The sequence below is a fragment of the Mesocricetus auratus genome, unplaced genomic scaffold (assembly GCF_017639785.1).
Source record: "Mesocricetus auratus isolate SY011 unplaced genomic scaffold, BCM_Maur_2.0 Super-Scaffold_100004, whole genome shotgun sequence".
Lineage (NCBI taxonomy): Eukaryota > Metazoa > Chordata > Mammalia > Rodentia > Cricetidae > Mesocricetus > Mesocricetus auratus.
The window spans coordinates 544,349-568,417 of record NW_024429189.1 but is presented as its reverse complement, the minus strand read 5'-3'; the positions used below and the strand labels follow the sequence as shown (position 1 = coordinate 568,417).

At 51.6% G+C, this 24,069-nt stretch overlaps 1 protein-coding gene and 1 long non-coding RNA gene across 4 annotated transcripts in view; one reads left to right on the top strand and one right to left on the bottom strand.

Moving 5' to 3' along the window:
• The first annotated feature begins 409 nt into the window (after positions 1-409).
• Hmcn2 (hemicentin 2) overlaps positions 410-24,069 on the top strand; it is a 140,500-nt gene continuing 116,840 nt past the window's right edge. For all 3 annotated transcript variants that reach the window (XR_005877070.1, XM_013124789.3, XM_040745007.1), the window contains exons 1-4: positions 410-697; positions 17,510-17,580; positions 18,835-18,993; positions 19,604-19,726. Coding sequence is in view for 2 of the 3 variants with exons in the window: in XM_013124789.3 (XP_012980243.1) it covers positions 439-697; positions 17,510-17,580; positions 18,835-18,993; positions 19,604-19,726 (612 nt within the window). In the remaining variant the exon portion in view is untranslated. The remainder of the gene's footprint in view (positions 698-17,509; positions 17,581-18,834; positions 18,994-19,603; positions 19,727-24,069) is intronic.
• Positions 2,528-23,966, bottom strand: LOC121140301. Its single transcript, XR_005877071.1, has 3 exons — positions 23,646-23,966; positions 12,753-12,917; positions 2,528-2,976 (listed from the first exon to the last, which is right to left on the bottom strand). It is a non-coding gene; the product is annotated as an uncharacterized LOC121140301 (long non-coding RNA).

Genomic DNA, 24,069 nt, shown 5'->3' with positions numbered 1-24,069 from the left:
GGAGACTCAGAGCCTCTGGGTCCCTAGAATGGCCGGGTAGAGGTAGCAGTTAATGCAAGGCCAGCCTGAGCCAGCCTTGAACTGCTCGTGTATCCTCTCCGCCCCCGCAGAAGGGCCTGCAGGTGTCGATGGCTGCCGGCACTCTCATCCCTCGCGCTTGGCCGCGGCCCCACCTCCCTCTTGCCGTCTGCCCTGCGTCCTCCTCTAACCTCCGGGCTGGACCAGCCAGCCGCCGGGCTGGGAAAGTTTGAGTCACGCCGCGGGGCTGCTGGGGAGGGGAAGGGGTGCGGAGGCGGGGTGGGCGTTAGGAACCGCCTCGGGCTCCCACCAGGGGGACTCCGCCGCGCCCCTGTCTGGTGAACCCACTGAAGCGAGACAGCATTGCTACCTCTCACTGCGACCTGCGCGTCCCATCGCTGCTGCAGCCTCCGGCTCAGCATGACGCCCGGCGCGCGGCTCCTGTCGCTGCTAGTGGAGGTCTCCACGGTAGTGGCGGTGGTCGCGTCTGTCGCGCCCACGACGGCGCTGTCCCCTGCCACAGGAGGCGCCACCCTGGCCTTCGTCTTCGATGTCACCGGCTCCATGTGGGATGATTTGATGCAGGTGATCGACGGCGCCTCGCGCATTCTGGAGCGCACCCTGAGCAGCAGCAACCGAGTCATCGCCAACTATGCGCTGGTGCCTTTCCACGATCCAGGTAGCTCCCTGTGCAGTCTTCGAGGTCGGCCCCCATCCCCCACCCTGCGCGCGCCCTGGTTTCCCGGTGCACCTGGCCCTCTGTGGGGAGCGCGATGGCAAAGCCTGAATGCCTTCTAGCACATTCCCGCTGCCTGGTTACGCCCTCTCCTGCATCCCCCAGGTTGGCACTGTCCAGGTTGAGAGTTTCTAGTAGGCGACCTCACCCTTCTGAGCATCACCCTCCGTCTGTGAAATGAGAAAATTTGTTGAGAGGTTGGCAGCATTTGCCAGGAGCCTGTGAGGTTTTCGTTTCTGGACTTTCCTTCCTTCCTTCCTTCCTTCCTTCCTTCCTTCCTTCCTTCCTTCCTTCCTTCCTTCCTTCCTTCCTTCCTTCCTTCCTCCCTCTCTTTCCTCTTTTTGAGGCAGGATCTCATAGAGCCCAGGTGGTCTCTAATTTGCTACCTAGTGGAGGAAGACCCTGAACTTCTGCTGCAGCTTCTAGAGAGCTGGGATCACAGACCTGCACCAACACATCCTCTTATCCAGCACTGGGGATGGACCCTGGGGCTCCATGCAGGCTAGGCAAGCACTCTGTGGGTGCTGAGAATTGAACCCAGGTCCTTTGGAAGAACAGGCAATGCTCCCAACTGTTGAGCCATCTCTCCAGTCCCAACACTTTTTTTTTTAATGAAAAAAATTTCAGACTTACACAGAAGTAGGAGAGAAGTAGGGATTTGAGCTCCTCTACACTCCTGCCAGGCTTCTGAGAGTTCTCTTTGTTCTCTTTAAAGCCAGTTGCTCTGTCTGTCCACATGTCTATCCAGGCTAACTCTAAAGACGGTTATCACCAAGACAGATTCCATGCAGCGCTGACAGCAGAGAGTGCCTGAGGAGGCACACCAAGCTGTGTCAAGCTTCTCAGGGGTACATTTGTCAATCACAGAATCTTCCAGGGGTTTGACTCCCCACTCCCCCAGTCTCGGGCTCTGGTGTCTGAAGTTTTGCCCTCTGCTCTGTGGGGCTCCCTAGCTGTAAGCCTAGGAACCAGGGCTCAAGGAAAAGCCTCCTGGGATCCCAAAACGGATAGTGAGTTTGGATGCTCTGAGAACCGTAGGCCAGCCTCTGTCTCCCCAACTCTCTGTCCCCCACTTTCTGTTTCTTGGTCTTCTAAAGGCATTACTACACTGCATGCGAGGGCTGGGGGTGCTTAGATATGATCTTCTAGATGGAGTGACTAAGACCCAGGGAACCAACAAGGTTTCCTGAAGCCACCTGTTGGATGGATGATGCTATTTAGAGACAGTGTTTGTCTCTAAAATGCTTGGCTCCCATTGCAGGATGGGACAAGCAGGTTTGTTTGTTTTGTTTTGTTTGTTTTTTGTTGCTTTTGTTTTTAGACAGGTAGTGTCTTGAGCCCAGAACAGGGCTTCTGAAGGTTATCCTTGCTGCACCTTCCTGGCCACTAATTTCAGATGCCCTCGGGGCACTGAGTGGGTATGTGGCCACCAACCTTCAAGGCTTAGCCCTTCCCTCCTTTTCTTCCATTCTCTGTTCTCTATCCCTTTCCTTCCATGTTTTTCTCTGTGCTTCCTTTTATTTCCTTATTTCTAATTTTAGATACTCATTTGTGTGTGCATATGCACTTGCCATGGCATGTATGTAGAGCTCAGAGGACAACTTGCAGGAAACAGTTTTCTTCCAGCGTATGAGTTCTAGAGCTGGAACTTAGGCTGCCTGGCTTGGTGGCAAGTACCTTATCTTGCCAGACCTCTGTACTTCACTTTAAAACCATTAATTTTTAAATGATGCTCATCTTTTTAAAAAATTGGCAGTAAAGTACAAGTCCAACTTCTCATCAAAATGAAGTTTATCTCAGATGTAAAGGAACTTTTCCAATTGAAAATGGCCCTCCAGCTGCCAGGAAATGAAAGCTTGCAATGCAACTTGCTTAAAAAAGAATAGTAGTCATCATTAAGAGCAAACATACATACAAAGCTCCACAGCCCTGTTCGTCCTGTTCCCACGGCTTTGAAGGGACTGGGATGCTCTAGAGAGGACCAGGGATGCTCCAGAGAGGACCAAGGATGCTCCAGAGAGGACCAGGGATGCTCCAGAGAGGACCAGGGATGCTCTAGAGAGGACCAGGGATGCTCTAGAGAGGACCAGGGATGCTCCAGAGAGGACCAGGGATGCTCCAGAGAGGACCAGGGATGCTCCAGAGAGGACCAGGGATGCTCCAGAGAGGACCAGGGATACTCCAGAGAGGACCAAGGATGCTCCAGAGAGGATCTGTATGCTCTAGAGAAGACCAGAGATGCTTTAGAGACTTCTAGCTGATTTTGAAAGAACATATGAAGTTTTTGTTTGTTTAACACCCTGGAAAGCTTTGCCATAGCGACTCCATTTCTGGTGCAGAGGGGGCGGGCATCTGTAAACACTGGGGTAGACAAGAGTGTAATTGGAAAGAAAGCTGAACTCCAAATTTGGATGTGTAGTTGCAATGTACTCTTCTTCATGAAACCTTGTGTTTCTTTGGAGCTCAGGTTTCTACCATGCATTAGAATGCACAAACATTTATCCTAACAATTTTATGTTCAGTTTTATAACAGGGAAATAATTTTAGGGAGGACATGACCTCAGGCGGTGAATAAGGGGGCTGTCTCTGTTTGAATCTGCCGAGCATGTGCCCTCATCTGGGCACCTCACTTTAAAAAGTTAAATGACACGTATTTGTTATTTGTATGCATGTGTGTGTATGGAGGTCAGAGAATAACTGACCGGAGTCAATGTTCTCTTCCACCGTGGGGTCCTCAGGATTGATGCAGGCACCTTCCCCTGCTGAGTCATCTCACTGGCCCGGCACAAACAAACAAACAACCCCCCAAACAACAGTAACAATAAGCAAACAAACAAATAAACAAACAACCCCCTCAAACCAAACCGTCCTCCCTAAAGCTACCCCTAGGACCTATACTGAGGAGGCTGCAGGCTAGTGAGGGCAGTTAGGGGGTGCAGAACATGACGTGTGCTGCTGGGCATGGTGGCTGAGGCAGGAGGATTGCCCAACTTCAAGATACTGTCTCAAAATGAGAAGTGGAGGGAGAGTCACTGAGGTATAGCGCCTGGCCATCTCTCAGGTCACAGGGGAGACACTGAGGTATAGCGTCTGGCCATCACTCAGGTCACAGGAAAGTCACTGAGGTATAGCGCCTGGCCATCATCACCCAGGTCACAGGGGAGACACTGAGGTATAGCGCCTGGCCATCTCTCAGGTCACAGGAGAGGACACTGAAAGACTGAGGGAGCAGTGTTATAGGAGGGAACATTGGATGCTCCTGCTAGGGACGCACTGGGAACAAATGATTTCCTGGGGTGAATGGCTGGCTGGGTGAAGGCTGGAGACATGTGGGGACAGGTGTGTGTGTGAGTTCTGCAGCTCTCCTGGTGGAAATGGGACGGAGTGGGTCTGGCTATAGCCAACCTTGCCTGCTGCCTGCTGCCTGTAGCTGCCAAGGACTAGGAGGCCCTGAATTTCCTTGTATGGGCTTGGAGCGCTGTGTCCTGAGCAGGCATTGCAGCTGGGTTCCTGTTGTGTCTGCTGAATCAGCAAATGGAATGCCCTTCAGTAGGAGATGAACTTGAGATACAGAGGTTTCTGATCTGCTCCCCCCACCCTGCCCCGTCTGTGGGAGACACGGGAGGGGGTGTGTAGGGGTGTAGGGGGCTGCAGGGGATGTGGAGGGGTGTGTGGAGAGGGTGTGGAGAGGTATGCAGGGCCTCATTGGTGCTTCTAGGGATGCACAGCCTTGGAAACAAAGGTCTTAAGCTTTGGAAATAGCTTTAGTATGTCTTTCATTGCAAAAAGCAGGGCCAAACTTGACGGCCTAAGTTTGATCCACAGAACCTGGATGTTGGAAGGAGAGAACTGACTCCCAAAAGTTGTCCTCTGACCTCCACGCCTGTGTCCTCCCCCAATAAGTTAATGAAGAAGGGGCTGAGAGATGGCTCAGCAGTTGAGAGTGGACCCAGGTTTAACTCTCAGCACTCACGTGGGGGCTCATAACTGGAGTCTGTAGCCCCAGAGGCCTGAAATCGAAGGTTTTAAAAGCCATAACCGGGTGTGGTTTAAATTCCTGTAGTCCCTAGGACCCGGAAGGCACCGAGGCAGAGGCAGGAGAATCACATTAGAGAGTGGCCAAGCTACATAGCGAGCCCTACTTCCAGTGAACAAACAAACAAATGAGGCACACTGGACAATTTCCAGAGAGAGTAGTGGCATATTTTCTGTCACATTTGACTGGAATGTAGATAGTTTTCTGATTCCCTCCAGTAAATGATACACCTCCCCCCCATTCCCAGGGTGACATTGTCTGTGGCTTTGACTAGCTTTGGTGCAGTGGAATTCCTAGGTCATTTTTTGCATTGGAGGTGGGTGGTGGCTCTTCAAGTCTATAGAACGTTCTGGGCATTTGAGAGGCCATTCTTACCACAGCTGCTCCCACCTCCTGGGGGAGGGGGGTAGGTTTTTGTTTGCATAGCTCACGAGGCTCAGGACAGTTTGAAGTGCTCATTAGCGTGCCTGTCCCTCCCTCCCTCTCTCCCTCCCTCCCTCCCTCTCTCCCTCCCTCCCCCTGTGATTTTCTTCTATGCATTGTCATTTCACTGTTGGTTCTTGTTGGGGTTGGGGAAGCAATTGGTTTTCTTCCTAATTCACTTGAGGACATTATGTTGGTGGCGTAAACAACTTGTTTAGTATTCAACTGCCCTGGGTGGGGGAAGCAATGGGTGGAGCCCATGCCACCAAAAAGTCCTTCCACTGAGCTGTGTCCCTGCCCACTGGTCAGTTACCTTTCCATGTTGTTTGTGAGTCCGGGTCTTCAATTTTTGTATAAAGAAATCTACTGACTTTTTTTCTTCTTTGTGTTTTTTTTTTTAAATTTCACTTGTAGACTTACAATGATGCTTTTTATTTTTCCATCATAAAATTAGACACAGATTTAATTGTTTTGTTCTTGTTTTCTTGGCGTTGAATCCCTTTACCTGTAATTAAAAATGAACTGGCCTGCAGTGTAAAATATCTAATACAGAACCAGGTGATGATGACACACGCCTTTAATCCCAGCACTCGGGAGGCAGAGGCAGGAGGATCTCTGTGAGTTCGAGGACAGCCTGGTCTACTGTTCAAGAGCAGCCAGAGTTGTTATTCAGAGAAACCCTGTCTCGAAAAACAAACAAAAACCCTAATATAATTTTATATTATAACTAAATATAATTATTAAAAGCAATTACCTATTTCAGTTCATCTTATAAAACTATCCTTGCTCTGTGCCCATGTGCAAACGGGGTCTGAACTCCGGCCCTCATACTTGGGAGGCAGGCATGTTACTGACTGAGCCTTCTCCCCACCCGTATCCTTTCTTTTTCATCTCTTGGCTCTTGCTTTGTTCCCAGATTACCTAACAGGGTAGGAATATGCCTGGTTTTCCATTCTTTCTGTCACACTGTGATTCTTGTGCCAAGAACACACTATTTTAATTATTAGTCTTAATAACAAATGTTAAGGGAGCTGCCCCTGTTCCCTGTTATTATGACAATGATTCTTTGTTTTCTGAGACAGAGTCTCACTATGTAGCTCAGGCTAGCCTGAAACTCAAGGTGATTGACCTGCCTCTGCCTCTGAGTGCTGGGATTAAAGGCGTGTACCATTATGTCTATCTTTTGTTTGTTGGTTTGTTTTGTTTTTTTGAGATGGTCCTTATGGAGCCCAGTTTGGCCTGTAACTTGCTATCCAGCCCAGGGTGGCCTAGCACTTGGCCTTTAACTGCTGACCCTCCTGGTTCCACCTCCCAGACGTTTGCCACTGTGCTCCACTACTTTTTTCTATTTTTGTTTTTGAGCTAGTTTTGCTATGCAGCCCAGGCCGGCCTTGAACTCACAATCCCTCTGCTCAGCTTCCCAATTGCTGGGATCACATACATTCATGCTCTCTTACCCAGTTTTATGTTCTCTTTTTTTAAAAAAATGACATATTTTTATTTTATGTGCATTGGTATTTTGCCTGCATGCGTGCATGCCTCTGGGTGTCTCTGTGTGTGTGTTTGTGCATCAGATTCCCAGAAACGGAGTTACAGACAGTTGTAAACTGCCATGTGGTTGCTGGGAATTGAACCCATGTCCTCTGGAAGAGCAGCCAGTGCTCTTAATCACTGAGCCATCTCTGCAGCCCCTTATTTACCTATTTAGTTATTATGAAGTTATGTATGTCGCTTGGCATGGAAGTGCAGGGTTGTTTTTTTTTTTTAAATCTTGGTTCTACTCCAAGACTACTTGGTTTGTTTCCTGGCTCAGCCCCTTCATGCTTTCTTCCTTGGAAGTTTATTTGCTTGACTTCTATGTTGCCAGCTATATTCCGATGGAGCACAGAAGAGGTTTTAAAACGTTGTTCTTATTTACTAATACATTTATAACTCTGATACAAAGTCTCAAACTTTGCTGTCTAGCTCCTGAGAGTGACCTTGAACATCTGATTCTCCTGCCTCCCTTCCCTGAGTTCTGGGATCACAGGTGTGCACCAAATTCCCTCATGCCACTCTGGCAAGGAACCCAGGGCTCAGTGCATGCTGGGCAGGTGGCTCTGCTAACCGAGCCACAGCCCCAAGCCCTACATTGTTAACTTTGAACACTCCTGGACACTGAAAGATGCTGCCGGCACCCATTGTACAGAACTAGCTCTTTTCCCGAGGATTCCTGGTCGCTTTTGTTGGGGAATGGTGTTAGCAGCCAGGCTTTGGTGCTAAATGTGGTGTGGCTGCTTAGAGGGCTCCACTTCTGAGCCCCCTTCATGACAGAGCGGGGAGGTCTGAGCATAGGGAACTTGCATGTGCTTCTTTTTTTTTTTTTTTTTTTTTTTTTTTTTTGGTTTTTCGAGACAGGGTTCCTCTGTGGCTTTGGAGGCTGTCCTGAAACTCACTTTGTAGACCAGGCTGGCCTCGAACTCACAGAGATCCGCCTGCCTCTGACTCCCAAGTGCTGGGATTAAAGGCGTGCGCCACCAACGCCCGGCTGCATGTGCTTCTATCAGTATTTCTAATTAAAAAAATTTTTTTAGTCAGCAGACATGTGTCATGCATGCTCATGGAGGTCAGAGGACAACGTGCAGAAGTCAGTTCTACCATGTGGGTCCCATGGGGTCCAGTTCTAAGCCTTGGCGGCAAGCACCCCTATCCGCTGAGCCATCCTGCTGGCCACAGTGTTTCTAGATATAATAATTTTGACTGTCAGTTTGATTGGATGAAGAAACACCTCAGGCATTAATGGGGCATACTCTTGGTTATGCTTATGAGGGGGTTTCCAGGGAGGATAGACTGGGGAAGGGGAGGATCACCCTAAATGCAGACATCAAACCCTTTCAGTGGAGGGTTCCAGCTGAGTAAAAAGGGGAGGAGTAGGAAGCCAGCGGACGCTGGTGGATCATGAGTGTTCCCTGCGGGGTAGGTACTTCCTGACCTGTAGACACAAGGCGTCCTAGTACACGCTCTCCACACCATCAACTTTACCATTTCCTCCCAGAACTATGGACCACAGCCTCTTAACCATGGGTGCCAATGCACACCCCCCACCCCTGCTTCTGCTCTGTATCTCATCACAGCAACAGGAAGGATGCCCAACACACAGCCATGTTCCTCCAAGCGGAGCAAGCCTCATACTGCTGTCTCCAGCGCAAAATCACTACCACATGAGTCCTAGTAGGCTCTTCCCATGTAGAGCCAGGCCGGACACATGTGGCTTATCTCTAACCTCCCGTTCCAATGCTGACAAACCTGGCTTCCCGCATCTGTCTGCCGTCCATTTACATCATTATTCCATTCCAGCATGGACAGGCATGGGTTCAGAATCGTTAACTCCTAGCCCTGTGGGAAATGGCCTTACTAACTAAGGCCTGATTTATTCTCCTTTGTTCTCTAGACCCCTTTGCTAAAGTGACTTAAACCAATTTCTTCCCCTATTTTTAAACTTCTTTTCATTTTGTTGTTTTTATGGTGCTAAAGATGGAACCCAGAACCAAGCTCTTGCTTCCTATTGTTTTGAAACAGAGTTTCATGTGGCCCAGGCTCCCTGTGTTCCCAAGGATGATCCTGAACTCCTGATTCCTCTGCCTTCACCTTCCAAGCACTGGGATTGCAGGGTGCACTACCGTGTTGATTCCTCGTGCATTCTAAGCATGTATTCTGTTGCTTAGCAACATTCCATCCCTGCATAGTCTTCATTTTCAAACTATGCTGAAGTATTTATTCTTTCAGATGAAATATTAGGTAACAGAAAACCCCTGTTAACTTCTTTAAAAAATTCTTAACAGCTGGAGAGATGGCTCAGCAGTTAAGAACACTAGACGCTCTTTCAGCTCAAGTTTGGTTCCAGCAGCTACTCTGGGTAACCGACAACTGCCTGTAAGTTCAGTTCTAGGGGACCTAGGGCCCTCTTCTGGACTCTGGGGCACCTACACTCAGGTGCACACAGCTATATATTCGAGCTCCCACTGCACATGGGTGTGCACCCCCCCTCACATATACAAGTCAGGTGTGGTGATGCACACTTTTAATCCCAGCGGGCAGGAGGCAGAGGCAGAGGGACATCTGTGGGTCTGAGGCCAGCCTGGTCTACATAGTGAGATCCTGCCACATAAATAAATTTAATTAAATTAAAATCCTCTGAAAATTTCATCAATTCTTGAATTTAGCTATAATTTTCATTTGAAGGGATCCACCTGTCCCCCAAGTCCTCGTCCTGCTTGTCCCCCTGCTTCCATTTGCCAGACTCTATGTGTTTCCTACAAATTCCTCCAATTCAGGTAAGATTTTTTTTGGTTTCTCTGTAGCTGTGAAGACTGTCCTGGAACTTGCTCTGTAGACCAGGCTGGCCTCAAACTCACAGAGATCCACCTGCCTCTGCCTCCCGAGTGCTGGGATTAAAGGCGTGCGCCACCAACGCCCGGCTAGTTAAGATCATTCTGAACTGCATCCTCTCCCGCTTGTTCCCATTTTGGCCAGGATGTTTCTATCCATATTTCATTTTGAAAGTCTGTATTTCTGGAGTGTTGGTGAGCAATTTATTTTTATACATTTATTACCTTTCAAACTTTTTTACTGAAGGCATGTGTGTGTGTGAGCATGTGTGTGTATGCCTGTGTTTGAATATGTGCATCTGTATGCATGTGTGTGTACATTCATGTGTGTGTGTGTACATTCATGTGTGTGTGTGTGTGTGTGTGTGTGTAGGTCAGAGGTCGATTCTGAGTATGTTCCTTGGTCTCCCTCCACCTTGTCATGTACAGGTCGACTCTTTTAGTAGTTGGTGGGTTGTTTCTTGGTGCCGGGGATCAAATCCAGGGCGTTATGTGCTAAACACATACTCAACCACCGAGATACAGCCTGAGCCCTGGGACGCTGGCTCTTGATTTGAAGGTTTTTGTTTTGTTGTTGTTGCTGTTTTATTTTTTAAATCATTAGGTGAAGGATGACAGTTTTATTTCTAACACCCCAAACCAAAAGGTAGAAAAACTTAACCAGAAGAAAAACCTAAATAAATAAGAAGCAAAAACAAACAGAAAGAAAAAAGTCCAATGATAGAGTGGAGGGTGCTGCTCAGTGGGTAGAGAGCTTGCCTAGCATGCACAGGGTGGTTTGGTCCTTGGCACCACGGAAAGCTGGGAGTGGAGATCCACAGCTCTGCAATCCCAGCACTTGGTAGCTGGAAGAGACAGGATTGGAGATTCCAGGTCATCCTCTACTATACAGGGAGTTTGAGGCCAGCCTGGGCTCAACACACAATAAAACACCCACATACACAAAAGAAAATCCTCCGTGGAGTTTGGGAGTGGGTACTGACTTACAGGTAAATTCCCAGCTTTTGTTGTGACATTGCTAGGTTCTGTTTCCCATTGACCCACATATACAATCTCTTCCTTGTGGCTGGTTCCCACATTCCTTGCTTTAGTCCTGTGGTCCGGGTGGCTATTCTCTTCAATGCTAAGCTGGCTTCTCACCCGAGTACACGTGCAGGAGTTTTGCATTTGGGTTAATCTGTGCAAACCATCCAGGAAGCTCTTCCTTTCTGCTCTTTCTCAAAGCTTTGGCTCAGCGTTCAACTCTTCCAGTTAATAATCTGTTTCCCTCAAACACTGCCAGACTGGGACTGGGGTTGGAGCGCAGCAGAGCAAGGCCCTGGGCTCCACTGCAGCACCCAACCCCAGCCCCAAAGAAGCAAAATGAATATACATTTATAAAACATTCTAATAACACAGTGTTCAAGAAATGCAAATTTTAACATTCCAGGCCGTGTGTGTGTGTGTGCTTGTGTGTATGTGATTATGTGTGCATGTATGTGTGCATGTAACACGTATATAGCCAACTTACACACAAATACCCCCTCTTTAAACATTTATTTGCGTGTGCAGTTCCATGAATGTGGAGGTCAGAGGAAAATCTTTGGGAGTCCATTTCCCCCTTCACCATGTGGGTCATGGGAGTTAAGTTCAGGTTGTCAGGCTTGGTGATAAACACCTTTACCCACTGAACCGTCTCAGCTGCTCTTGTATGCATACACAACCTTAATTTTTTCAAAGTGATCACTTTAAAGTATACCTATACTCATTTTTATTTTATGTGTGTACGTCTGCTTATCTATATGTGCAGTGCATACATGCAGTGCCCACAGAGGCCAGAAGAGGATGTCAGAACCCCCTGAACTGGAGTTTCCAGTGGTTGGGAGCCACCTAGGTCCCTGTAAAAGAAACAAGGGATCTTACTGCTGAGCCATCTCTCCAGCCCCTATAATCTTAACTTTTAAACTTACAGAAAATGGAGTGTTTAAAATACCCCCACCCTAGTGAGCGCCAGATTATGGCTACCTTTCCATGTTGAGACATTCATTTTTTTTCTGCCTTGTTTTTGATGGCTATAGAAGACACCTCAGGAGACATTATCTTAACTTTTTGCACATCCCCTACTGTGTGAAGCTGGTTGCTCCCTGCCTTGTAGCAGACGCACATCACTGGGATGTGTCTGCAGGATGCATTCCTGGAAATGAAACCGCTCTGGGAAGAAGTGGCCCCTGGGAAAACTTCCCCGAATACTGCCCTGCCTAAGACACATTGGGAGCCTGTGTTTATCACATCCTGACCTACATCTGTCTGTTCAGTGTGCTATAAGAAGTTGACAGATGACGTAGGGTGTCCTGTGTTAATTTGCATATGTCTCCCAGAGTCCCCCTTGCCTTTGGTCTCCAGGTAGGCTGCCATCCTGAAGGAGGGGGTTTCTGTTGGCTGCACTGGACTCACGCTGCAGTCCTCGGGACTCTCCTGGACAGCTTTTAGCATGCATGGCAGCTACCGGAATGCATGTGTGTGTGGAGGTCTTTACTGGCTCCCTCCACCCTGATTTTGCGATTAGCTCCCCAGCCTGAGGAGCTTCAGTCCCTCAGTCTGGCGGTTCTCCCTCATTTAATCTAAAGGCTTTTACCCCCTTGGCCCAGGAGTCCCCCTCCCTCAGCCTTGGGTTTCTTTCCCTTAGGCTGGAGGTCTTCACCCACTTAGCCCAGGGCTTTTCCCTGCTTAGCACAGGGGTCTTCATTCCCTTAGCTTTGGGCTCTTTCCCCTGTAGCAGGAGAGGCCCACGGGATTCCCGGCCCTTAGCCAGGGGCTCCTCCTCCCTTGGTGCCTCTCCAGGGAGACTGGAGACCAGGTATCTGTGAGGCATCAGCCACATCAGGCTGTTCCCCGTCATCCTGGGGAAGTGAATCCTGAATGTATCCTGGGGACCGGGCTGGCTCACATCACATCAGCGGCGGGACTGGGCCAGACATTTCCTTGTCAAGGGGTTTTCCGGCCCGAGTCTTTTCAGGGGAGGGAGGTTAGGAGAAGGTGGAGGGAAAGGGAGAGGTGGGGGCTGGATGCCTGGGGGGTGTCAGTGGAAAGGAGTGATGGATCTGACAGTGGAGGCCCCCAGAGAGGTGGGGTGTGGAGTGAGCTCAGCCTCCTTGGGCTAACCTTACACAATAGGTAAGGCTGGAAGGATTACCTTAGGCCAGGCAGGTGCCAGCAGGTCCTCAGTGAAGTCAGAAAGGCCCAGAGCCCCACACTCCTGGTGTCTAGTCCTGGTGGCAGTTGCTCCTGAAATTGCATTGCTGAGTCGAGGTGTCAGCTGGGCGGAGAAGGAGGATCAGACAGGACTGGGAACAGCATCCTGGGTAGAGGGAATAGCAAAAATAGACTAGAAGCTCTGAGGCCAGCAGGACCGTGGTCCAGCACACACTGAACAAACAGCAGCGACTGAGCCAGGATCCACTGAGTATCCAGGAAAAGAAGCCCTGGCAGGGTCTCTGAGGAGTTTCTGGACTCCTGGGGAGAGGGGAGGCTCTGGGACCATTTCTGCCACCAGTTTAGTGGCATTGTCTCATCGTGCCTGTCATTGGGGGTATCTTCAAAGGTGTCATCTTGACTCCGGCTCAGGAAATGTCATAATCCCAGCAGCCTACATGCCGCTTTCTGCAATCTCTGCCTCTTAGAGATGGGGCAGCTGAGACTTGACTATGGGGAAGGGAGGATCTGGGAAGAGTCCCTGATGAGAGGAGAGGTTGTTACAGATGAACTCTGGGGGCCCAGCCACAGCCCTGACTATCTGCACTGGCACCTGCAGGGCCAGACAAGGGCTGGAAAAACACCTGGACGTTTCCAACCTTGCATGCTCTACACATGCCCCAGAGAGTTCTGGGTTCGCTCTTCTTCATTTTCCTGTAGAGAAGAAACCCCCTCCTGCAGAAGGATGAGCCTGGCCCAGGCTTCTGGGACTGTATGCGGGAGGGAGGGTGGGTGAGGGGAGTCACGGTCTTAATCATTCCCACGGCCAGTGTGCCCAGCTTTAAGGGGTTGCATGCTACATCTGCCCAGCTGTTTGGCAAACATCCTCCTTCAGTCACGAAGCTCACTCCCCTACAGAAGCAATGAGGTCCAGGAAATGAGCAGGGAACATCTGCAGCTTCTATCTTGGTTGACAGCTTGGAGCTGGGGTCAGAATGACCCGCATTCCAGCCCCATCTCTACTGATGCCCGCTCATAATTCCTTGGTCAGTCCACTCCCTGGACTCAGTAGTAGATTTTATTGTGCTAGGGATGTGGCCCAGTGGGTAGGGTGCTTACCCAGCATGCACAAAGCCCTTGGTTCCACCCAACACTGAACAAACTGAGTGAGATGGTGCACACCTGTATCCCAGAAACTCAGGAGGTGGAAACAGCAGGACCAGGAATTCAAGGCCATTATTGGCTATATAAAAAGTTCTAGGGTAGCCTGGGCTACATGAGACTGTCTCAAAAAAAAACCCTCCTCCAATAACAATAGACTCATGCCTGTCAACACTATTTCCATAGCCTGTGTCACCCCAAAGCTGATTTATGGAAACTTTACTTCTTCCATGTGGTAATGTGGAGCCCAGGGGAGGGGCTTAGGTCATGAGGCTGCACCCTCAGGAATGGGTTGCTAGTGTTTTTTCCTGGACTGAGTCAGTTCTCCTGCGACGAGCCTGCCCTCATGCTCTCCAGTTTGCTGGCTTCCCCTTCTGCTGTAGGACATTCCCAGAGCCCCCTGCAGGTGCTGTGTCACAGTCTTGGACCCATTACCCTCCAGAACTGTGAGCAGAAACAAACCTTTCTTCTTGATAAACCAGCTAGAGTCAGGTGTTGTCAGGTGTTAGGTGACAGCAGCAGGGAGATGAACGGACACCAAGCAGCAGCAGCCTCACCGGGAGGCCCACTGTGTCAGGAAGGGCCACCTCTGTGTCACCATGGGGGTTTGTTTGTTTTTTGTTTGCTTATCCAGAGCCAGCTTTTCCAGATAGGGTAAACTAGGGAGAGGAGGGACCCAGTGACACACACACACACACACACACACACACAGAGAGAGAGAGAGAGAGAGAGAGAGAGAGAGAGAGAGAGAGAGAGAGAGAGAGAGAGAGAGAGAGGTAAGCCTCAGAGTGACAAACCTGATGTCCTGCTCTGTCTGGCCCTCTACTCAGTGTCCTGCTGGAAACTGGGTGTGGGCGTGGCCAACCTGCCCAGCGGAGGCACAGGCAGCCTTCACTGATAATGACCGCCAGACTTCCGCTCTCTGCCCCTCCTAAGCAGCTGGTGGGTGATCTCTGCGTCTTCAGCCTCTTCCTGGTGTCTTAGCTGATCTTGCCTTGGGACTGAGAACTAGGGAACGAGGTGTGGTATCTACTGAGATGCAGCCATACATTGCTCACCGGGGCAGGAGGGGGCCAGGCGCAAGAGGCAGCTGCTTTGGGGTGGCATGCTCTCCCAGGGGAGACTGTCCTTGCATTTCTACCTCTGTGAAGAGACACCACAACCACAGCAACTCTTATAAAGACACACATTTAATGGGGTGGCTCGCTTCCAGTTCAGAGGCTCAGTTCATGACCATCACGGTGGGACATGGTGATGTGCAGGCAAATATATGATACCTCAAAGCCTGCCTGCATAGTGATGCGCTTCCTACAACAAGACCATACCCATCCCACAAGGCCACATCTCTTAATAGTGCCTCTCCCTGTGGGGCCATTTTCTTTCAAACCACCACAGAGACCCTCTCTCCCAGGATGGACTTCCCAGAACCTGGGGGTGGGAGGCTGAGCCTTAGATGTTGGGTCCAGGAAGCTCACCCCCCCCCCAACCAGGGGCTGTCCAGGTTATCAGAGTCGTGTTCCAGTAACCTGGTTAAAAACAGCTGGAGCTGGAGCTACAGGTCACTGGTTAAGAGCACTTGATGTCTTGCAGAAGGATCAAGCTTGGCTTCCCGCATCACATGGTGACTCACAGCTGTCTGCAACTGCAGCTCTAGGGGATCTGACGCCCTCTTCTGGCTTCTGCAGGCACTTGCACACATGTGACACACACACACACACAGGCACACATACACGTAAATAACAGTGTCTTTAAATGGACTGAGAGGATGGCTCAGGAGATGGCAGTGCTTGCTATGCAGTGTGAGGGATGGAGTTCGGGTTCCCAGCGCCCAGGTGAATGCCAGGTGAGTGGCAGCCCACCTGCAGTCTCGGGACACAGGAGACAGAGGGGTCCCTGCAGCCAGCTGGCTAGACTAGCTGAGTTCAGCAGAGAGCCTACCTTGATATATAAGGTAGAGAGCAATTGAAGAATCCACCTGATGTCAACTTCTGACCTCCACATACATGTATACATATGAGTACCCACACACATGTGAACATGCTTATACATGCATGCACACCATACACACACACACAGGCAAAAAGAGAACATTATTTTTATAAAAACCAATGACATAAAATATTCAAAGAAAAAGAAAAGCAGAAGAGAAGAGCTTGAGTGTTTTGTGACTGACATTTGATCTTGCCTTGTAGAGCAATGAAAAAGCCAAACCCTTTAGCTATTTCTGTCCTTCCAAGGAAGGGAGGGTGATTATCCCCCACCTATCATCTTTATCTATTCACCCTCCATCATCCATCTCTCCCTTCATCTGCCATCTGTCTGTCCATCTATCCATCCATATATCTATTCATATCTAATATCCATCCATCCATCCATCCTTCCATCCATCCATCCATCCATCCATCCATCCATCCATCCATCTATCATCTATTTATCTACCTATCTATAATTTGTCCTTCTGTCTGCCTGTATTTAAATAGCGCGGGCTATTATCTGGCACAGAAACAACCAAGGTCTGGGCAATGGTTCAGGGGACAAAATGTCACCACACAAGCATGACCCCTGAGGCTGTTAAAATATATCAAATCCACAGATAGCAGAATGTGTGAATCTCAGCTGTGTGCTCTCAACAGACGACACACCATGGAACCCACACTCTTTTCAGGGTCCAAGCCACTGCCATCCCCCTCTGCCCTCTTCAAGTTCCTCTGCTCCTCAGGCAACTTCTCTTCATGATGCCCTCCCAAGTCTGGCTTCTTTCTCGTGCTTCCTTCATGCGAGCCCCTCCCACACTCTTACCTGATGGTTTCATCTGTTTCATTGCTGAGCTTGGGAACTGATCACAGTAGTTCCCCAGTATCGACACCTTCGCTTCCCACACTCCAGTTCCCAACAATCCACTAGGAGCCAAGAAAATTCTAGAAACCACCCCCTAGTTTTAGACACCATACTATCCTATGCAGAAGGATGGGGCCCCACACCACCCTTCTTCTTCCTCCCCAGGAAGTGAGAAATGCCTTCTACATAGTATCCACGTTGTATATGCTGCCTGCCTGCCTGTAAGTTACTTTTTAGCCATTAGACTCAGCACTCAACAAACGCTGTTTGTCTGGCAGTTACCAGGTTCACCGAACTCTGCCTCCAGCTTGGACTGTTGGTACCTGATCTCTGTGAGCACAAGTGTTTTCAGTTCACTTGCTTAAATGGCTATGAGCAGAAATTTAAACAGCTATTTAAGAAACGTGTGTTCTCTTCTGAGGCGCAGTGACTTCGAGTTCTTCAAGTTCCACCAGCCTTGGAGGGGCATCCCCCTGCCCCACATTCGGTCCATATATCCAGTGTGTGGTTCTGCAGCTTTCCCCAGAAAGATGGACTCTCTGGGGAGCTTCGAGCTTACTGCGTGGCTTGGGGCTTGCTGCTCGCTGTGTGCTCCAGAATGGAGCAACTGTTTCCTGTTGCATTTGTTTTCCCAGGATCCCTTTCCTGGGAAAGGGGTGGAATGGCAGGGTGGGGATTTCTTAGCGGGGGCTTGAGACCACTTTTGGAATGGGGAATGGATTCGCTGGGAAATACACCCGTGTCTCTTTCTTCCTACAGATATTGGTCCGGTGACCCTCACAGCAGATCCGGTGGTGTTCCAGAGAGAACTGAGAGAACTCTACGTTCAGGTGGGCTGTCCACCATCTTCAGGGTTCTTCCTCTTCCTTGACAGAGCCAAGATGGCCTCTTCCCTTCCTCCCTCCCTCCCTCCCTCCCTCCCTCCCTCCCTCCCTCCCTCCCTCCCTCCCTCCCTCCGTCCCTGCCTTGCCCCTCCCTCAGCCTGTGGCCCATACCCCAGGTTGGGTCCTGGAAGCCTGTCCCTCTTGGGCTCCTCTCCTCATTCCTTGGAACAAATACGTCGCAGAGCCCTGATGTAGTGGGTGCTATCTTAATGAATGAATGAGTGAGAGGGAGGTGCAGCTCCACCTGAGGGTGTGTGTGGAGGCTTAAGGGACAGCTCAGTCCAGACCCCTAAGTCGGCTCTGAGCCACCTGTATGTCTTTACGAAACACCCGTGTCCTGCATCCGTCCTTTTCCTGACCACCGAGGCCTCCATGCTTCCTGACAGCAGGGGCTTCATAGGTGGTGTCTGCTTCTCAGCCGGGTTCCCGAGCACCTGGAGCAGAGTCCAGACCACCAGAGGCTCAGGACGTCCTCCTGGGGTGAAAGTGAACCAAAGAAGTTGTGTGGTGGGGTCCGCGGCTGCAGCAGGCAGGGCTTGTCAACAATGTGTGCTCTCACCCCACAAAAGCTGCGGGTGCTGCCAGGCAGGGAGGGCGCCAGCGTTGTCCCCTTGAGGACCTGGGAAGGTGACAGAGTGGGCCTTGCTATTTGCGCTGCCCAGCTCCACTCCAGTCTTCACCCCGTAAACCTAGGCTGTCCCAGGGCTTCTTAAGCCTGTCACAGTGGCTCCCGTTCAGCCTTCCCCTGTCACATGGTAGCGTAATGTGCCTGCCACACAAACATGAAGCTCTGAGTTCAGATCCCCGGCGTCATGTGAAAAGCCAGATGTGGTTGGCTACGCTTGTAATCCCAAGCAGGAGGCGGCAGAGACAGGAGGACCACTGGGTCTGCTTGGCCAGTGTGCCGAACAGAATGAACGAGCTCAAGGCTTGCACGGCCTTGGCTGTTCCATCCCCGTAGTCCATACCTCCCACAGGGTGGGCCTGTCACTCATCCGGGCGAGAGAATGAGTGACACTTGTCTAAAGTCACAACTAGGGCAGCTGCTGGGAGGGACAAACAGAGACCCCAGCCTGACCCAGTGAGCCACACTGAGGTGGTCTGAGGTGACTCCCAACTCCACTGGTTTTAGAGGTTTGCCCAGGCTGCTCGCTTGCAGATGAGGTAGGTGGCGGCTGCCGACACACTTCAACCCCCCAGGGAGGCGGTGACTGCCCAGAGATGAGCGTGGGCGCCATCAAGGCTGCTGTGGAAGTTGCCAACCCTGGGTCCTTCATCTACGTCTTCTCCGATGCCCGTGCCAAGGACCACCACAAGAAGAATGAGCTCCTGCAGCTCCTGCAGCTGAAGCAGTCACAGGTGAGAGGCCAGCTTTAGGGACGGGATGGGCAGCCATGCAGGAGGCCAGAGAGGAGCCAGGCCTCTTTGGTAGCCCCAGAGCCTAGCCCGCAGTCGCAGTCGCAGTCAGGCCTCTCTAAAGGCTCGCTCTTGGTGCGGGCCTCACCCCTTCCTCCTCTCAGACCCCATCAAAGCCCGTGCGACACTTCTCCACTCTCACCCTCAGGCCTGTCCCCTAGTCCTGTGTCACGGCTCAGAAGACAGGTTGGGGCTTCTGCCTCTGGCTTTTGTACCGATGGCTGGTGAGGGGAGAAGGACCAGTCTGTCTTGGGGAAAGCCTCAAGGTTTAGGATGACATCACTGCTCTAGACTGTTCCAGAGTTCTTCAGGGTTCTCCTCACAGTGGCCTCCGGAGGCCACTCAAAGGGGAGTCCAATTAGGTACCCTTCCTTGTTGTAGATGTCACTCTACTCGGGAAACACCCGCCGTGTTCCTGGCTGTGGGAGCGCTTGCCCTGTATCAGCTCCTGGTCCCCACCCACAGGACACTGTGGTTGTTCCCATGTCTCCCATGGTGGGCTCCTGCCCTCCTGTATAGCAGGAAGCCACGGGCTCATTTGCCCATCTTCCAGGTGGTCTTCGTGCTGACCGGGGACTGTGGTGACCGCACCCATCCTGGCTACTTGGCCTACGAGGAGATCGCGTCCACCAGCTCTGGACAGGTGTTCCAGCTGGACAAGCAGCAGGTGACGGAGGTGAGCCGCCACAGGGTGTTTCTCCTGAGCCCGCTGCCCCTGTGGGTGAGGGGGTTGGGTCTTGCTTGGTGATGTGTGTGGGAGCTTTGCCTAGCAGTTGTCACTGAGTGCTGTCGAGTGCCCACCTCCAGTCTCTGCACGCGTTACCGAGTCTCCAAACCCCCAGGAACACTCTGAAAGTAAAGGGTTGGAGACTTGGAGAGCACCCTGGGGTGCTGCCTTATGTCCCATTCTGGTAGACAAATTCTGGTGTGACTGTGAGGTTGTTTCAGGCTCTGTCCCAGAGTCTGGGGCAAGAGAACCACAGATTGGGTCCAGAATCCTAGGGATTTAGCAAAGGAGGGATTTGCTTTAACCCTATGAAGCTGAAGCTTCCAGATTCATTAAGCCCAGAGCATACCAGGTATCTGTGCCCCTGTCCTGCTCCCTGGCCAAATACCAGCTATCCCCTCTTCAGAGTCCATTTCCCTCTAATGTGTCCATCCTTCTCTGCAGCACAGGGCCTAGCCACCGTCTCTAGCTGAGCCAAGAGGCCTAGCTCAGTGTTGCAAATCCTCCAGTGTTAGCTGAGTGCAGGCCGCGGTCATGGGCTCGCTGGGCAGAGCTGGAAGTACCGCTCAATGCTGACACCCAGCTTCCTTGAGCCTGTCTAGAATGACCCCTGAGTTCACAGGGCACTCCATCAAATCTGACCTGTATGTCCCTGCTGCATATCCAGACTGTTACCAGCCCTCTGCCTGTGTTTCCTCAGCCAGCCTCTCTCCTGCTCTTCTGGCCCCAGGGTCTTTGCTCAGGCCTCCTTCCCTCAGCTCCTCGTTCCTGATATATGTGCCCTCCCAGGAAGCCATCCACGACTCCCTGCCAAGGTCAAGTCTCTTTACACATCCCTTCCTGGCTCCCTGTACTGCTTTACATAATTGTCTTCTGTGCTTGTGTGATGATTTAATGCTGCTAGGTTGGGTGCCCTCAGGGCTGGGCTATGTAGGGCACTTCAGACAGACACCCAAGAGTGGTAACGGGCACTGCCCGAAAGTCGCTAGGGGACAGAGAGCTTGGGATTCCTGTGCCCGCTGCTCTGGGAAAGAAGGTGTCTCAGAGGCAGGCAGTGGCCTCCAGGACGGATTTTGTGAGCTGTGTATTTATGAACTGAGAGGATTGGTCTCTGGGGCCGTGTTTAGATTAGCGTGCCTCAGCTCCCTGTTGACAGATGGCGTTTATGTGTCTCTGTGACACAGCAAGCTTTCATTTCTGGCTCGTCAGCCTCTCCTGGCACTGAGCCCCACATGAGGGCGGGAGGCACTTCGGAGTGGAGGGACAGTTTTTTTGTCCCTGATTTTAGGGGAGACGCTTGCTTCCTTCCAGAGACAACTCAGACAGAGGCAAGGCAAGTTGCCGAGGACAGTGTGCCAGGCAGGACCCTGTCTCCAGGCACCCCAGGCGAGCCCATCGGCTTTTTGTGGTGGTAGTCTCACTTGGTAGGACCACTAAGGGCTGGGTTGGGCTCCTCCAAATGGTGGCACGGATGCTCCCGGGTGTGGAGAGCTGCACGCCTTGGATCTGGCTCCTTCTAGATGCTCCCAGACACTCAGCAAGCCTGGGAAAATGGCTGGGACAGCCAAGGCCATGATCATTCCCCAGGGAAGCCAGGCCAGTGGGGCTCTAGCTGGGAGAAGTCTTCAGACTGCTGAGGAGGCATGTGAAGCCAACACTTTGACCTTCACGGAGTATGTTCCGTGCAGCAGGGTTGATACACTCTGCACACGCCACCATGGCTGTTAATTAAGTACCTGCTGCATGTACAGTCAAGGAGGACACAGCCAATCTGAACAACCCGGGGTGCTCTGTCCTGGCACTCAGCTTGTTTTGGTTGTAAACTTGGCCTCACAGGCTGAAGGAGCCCCCTTTTGGATTTTATTCTAGAATATACAGGGGGATTGAAGAACCTCTCTCCCTGGCAAGGCAGTTTTGAGCTCTGATCATCCTGTATTGGAGGCAGGCAATGTGACCTTGGGTTTGTCCCAGGGTGTATGGTGTGTGTGACAATATGTGTTCATGTGTAAGTGCATTTCAAGGCTGGGGTCAGCACTGGTCATCTTCTCTATTTGCTCTCCACTTTACTTTCTGAGTCATGGTATTTCACTAACCCTGAAACTAACCAGGGCAGCTGGACTGCCTGGCCTAGTCAGGCCAGGATCGCCTGTCTGTGACCTCCCACACAGAGCTGGGTTACAGGCCCGCGCCTATACTCCCGGCCTCTATGTGGTCCTGAGAATCTGAGCTCATGCACATCATGCATGTTTGTCTACTGAGCCTTGGTCCCTGGCCCCAAGGTGGGCATTTTTTGAAATCAAGCTTTGGGTAGGACCATGGCCTCCTATATGTGGCACCCACAGGCTTTGCCCAGTCCACCCAGTCCACACTCAGCTACAAACCGTGATGACGCAGGAGGGAGACAGAGACCACGAAGGGACAGAAGAGCTGACACACCTCATTGCCTTGCCTAGGAGCCACCCTGTAATTTCCCAGGAGAGCCCTAAGCTTCCTTCCCCTGCTGGCTCGCTGCCCCCCCCACTCCACAGCCTACTCCTCGGCTGAGCCCGTTTTGGGGGTTGAGACTCATCTCTTGTTCAGCAGCGGCGGGCACACCTGACAAATTACCCAGATCCTGCAAACCCCTTCCAAGAGAGGTGACTTGCCTTCTACACCCATGGGGGTGAGGAGGCTCCTAACTGGGTGGTTCTGATGAATGGATCGGGAGGGGCCGAAGATGACCTCATCCTGGACCCCTCCCAGCAGCGTTCGAGGGAGTGGAGAGGGTGAGACCTGGGCTGCTGGAGGAAGACAGGGACCGCAGCAAATCACAGCTCTGTCGCCTTCGGCGGGGACCTCACGCCCCACACTTAGTCCCATGGGACAGGATGCTGCTGCCCTCTCCCGTGTGCACAGCTGTGCTGATGGGACCTCTGCCTCTTGAGGTGGTTGCTGGGGTGAAGGAAGAGCACTGGGCATGGCACTGGGCATAGAGAGACCCGACCGCAGCTGAACTCCCCCAGACTGCCGGAGGGGTAGAGGTTTCTCCCCTTCCCCACCCTATCGAAGCCCCCTGAAGAATAGGGGTACACTCTCTAGAGTGTCCTCAGCAAGGCAGAGCTGGGAAGAGAATCTGGGGTGCACAGCCGGCAAGTGGTGGAGCCTTGGGACTGGATGGGTACTGCCTCTGTGACTCCAGGCTGAACCCTCAGTTTCCTCATCTGTAACTGTGAGCCCCACTCCTCTTCCTGGTCCCCTCAGCTTCTTCAGCTGCCCTGGCTGACAAGCATCCTGGCAGCGCCTCTGGGGATGATTTATCAGCCATGAAGGACCCAGAAGCAGTCATCTGGCAGAGAGTAACAAGGCCAGATTCTTTCCTTCCTTCTCCATCAGCGGCCAGAGCTCAGGCCAGCACATGGCAGCCTCCCAGGCCCCACCCCATAGACATCTGGAAGCTATCACGCTCGCCAAATAAACCCTGTGCTTGCTTAATGAAGGCCCTCTGCTCGGAAGGCTCCCTGATTCCGCTCTGGAGCCCTGAGGGCATAGCCGGATCCAGGAGGCCTTGACCCTCGGCCTAACCCTACATGGTGGTCTGGATCTGCTGTGAGCACGAGAGTCACACTCCCCCAACCCTAGACAGGCTGCCTCATGCTGGGGTCACTAGGGTGCTGTCATGTCCCAGCCATCTTTGTGGCTTGGTACCCTGAATCGCTAAGCATCCTCTCTCCCCCAGAACATTCCACAACAGCTTGCAGTAGCCCTGGTGGTACAGTAGCTGATGTAACCTGTCTGGGAGATTGTCACCTGGGGCAGCTTTTTTTTTTTTTGGAGGGTCACATCCTCTGCCCCCCACTGCGTGACCTGAGGCACAGAGTTGCTCCTTTACCGTCTGGCGGTGGCGTCCTGGCATCGCTGATTGCTTGGCGCTGCCTTCCTTCCATCCTCCCCCATGTAGATGAGGACCCTCGCCCTGGTCCATCAGCCAAGAACACCAGGCAAAGGCAGGAGAATGAAGATGCTCAAATACGGGGAGAAGGGAAATGTGGAATTCTTCTTCTGTGATAGCTCAGGTCTCCGAGCACATGCTCTCAGTCTCAGCAAAACATGCTCGTTCTTGAACTCTCTCGGGCAGATCTTTCAATTCCCTACCCTTCTGTGGCAGAGTAGAAGGACTGCCAGCCAGGGCCAGAGCGACCTGCAGGTAGCAGGCAAGCCACTGTTTCCTAGTCTCATATCCGTGGCAGACACTGCTAATCAACCACAGAGCTTTTCCTCCTTCAGGCAGCATTCTAGGGAGACATTTGTAGTCA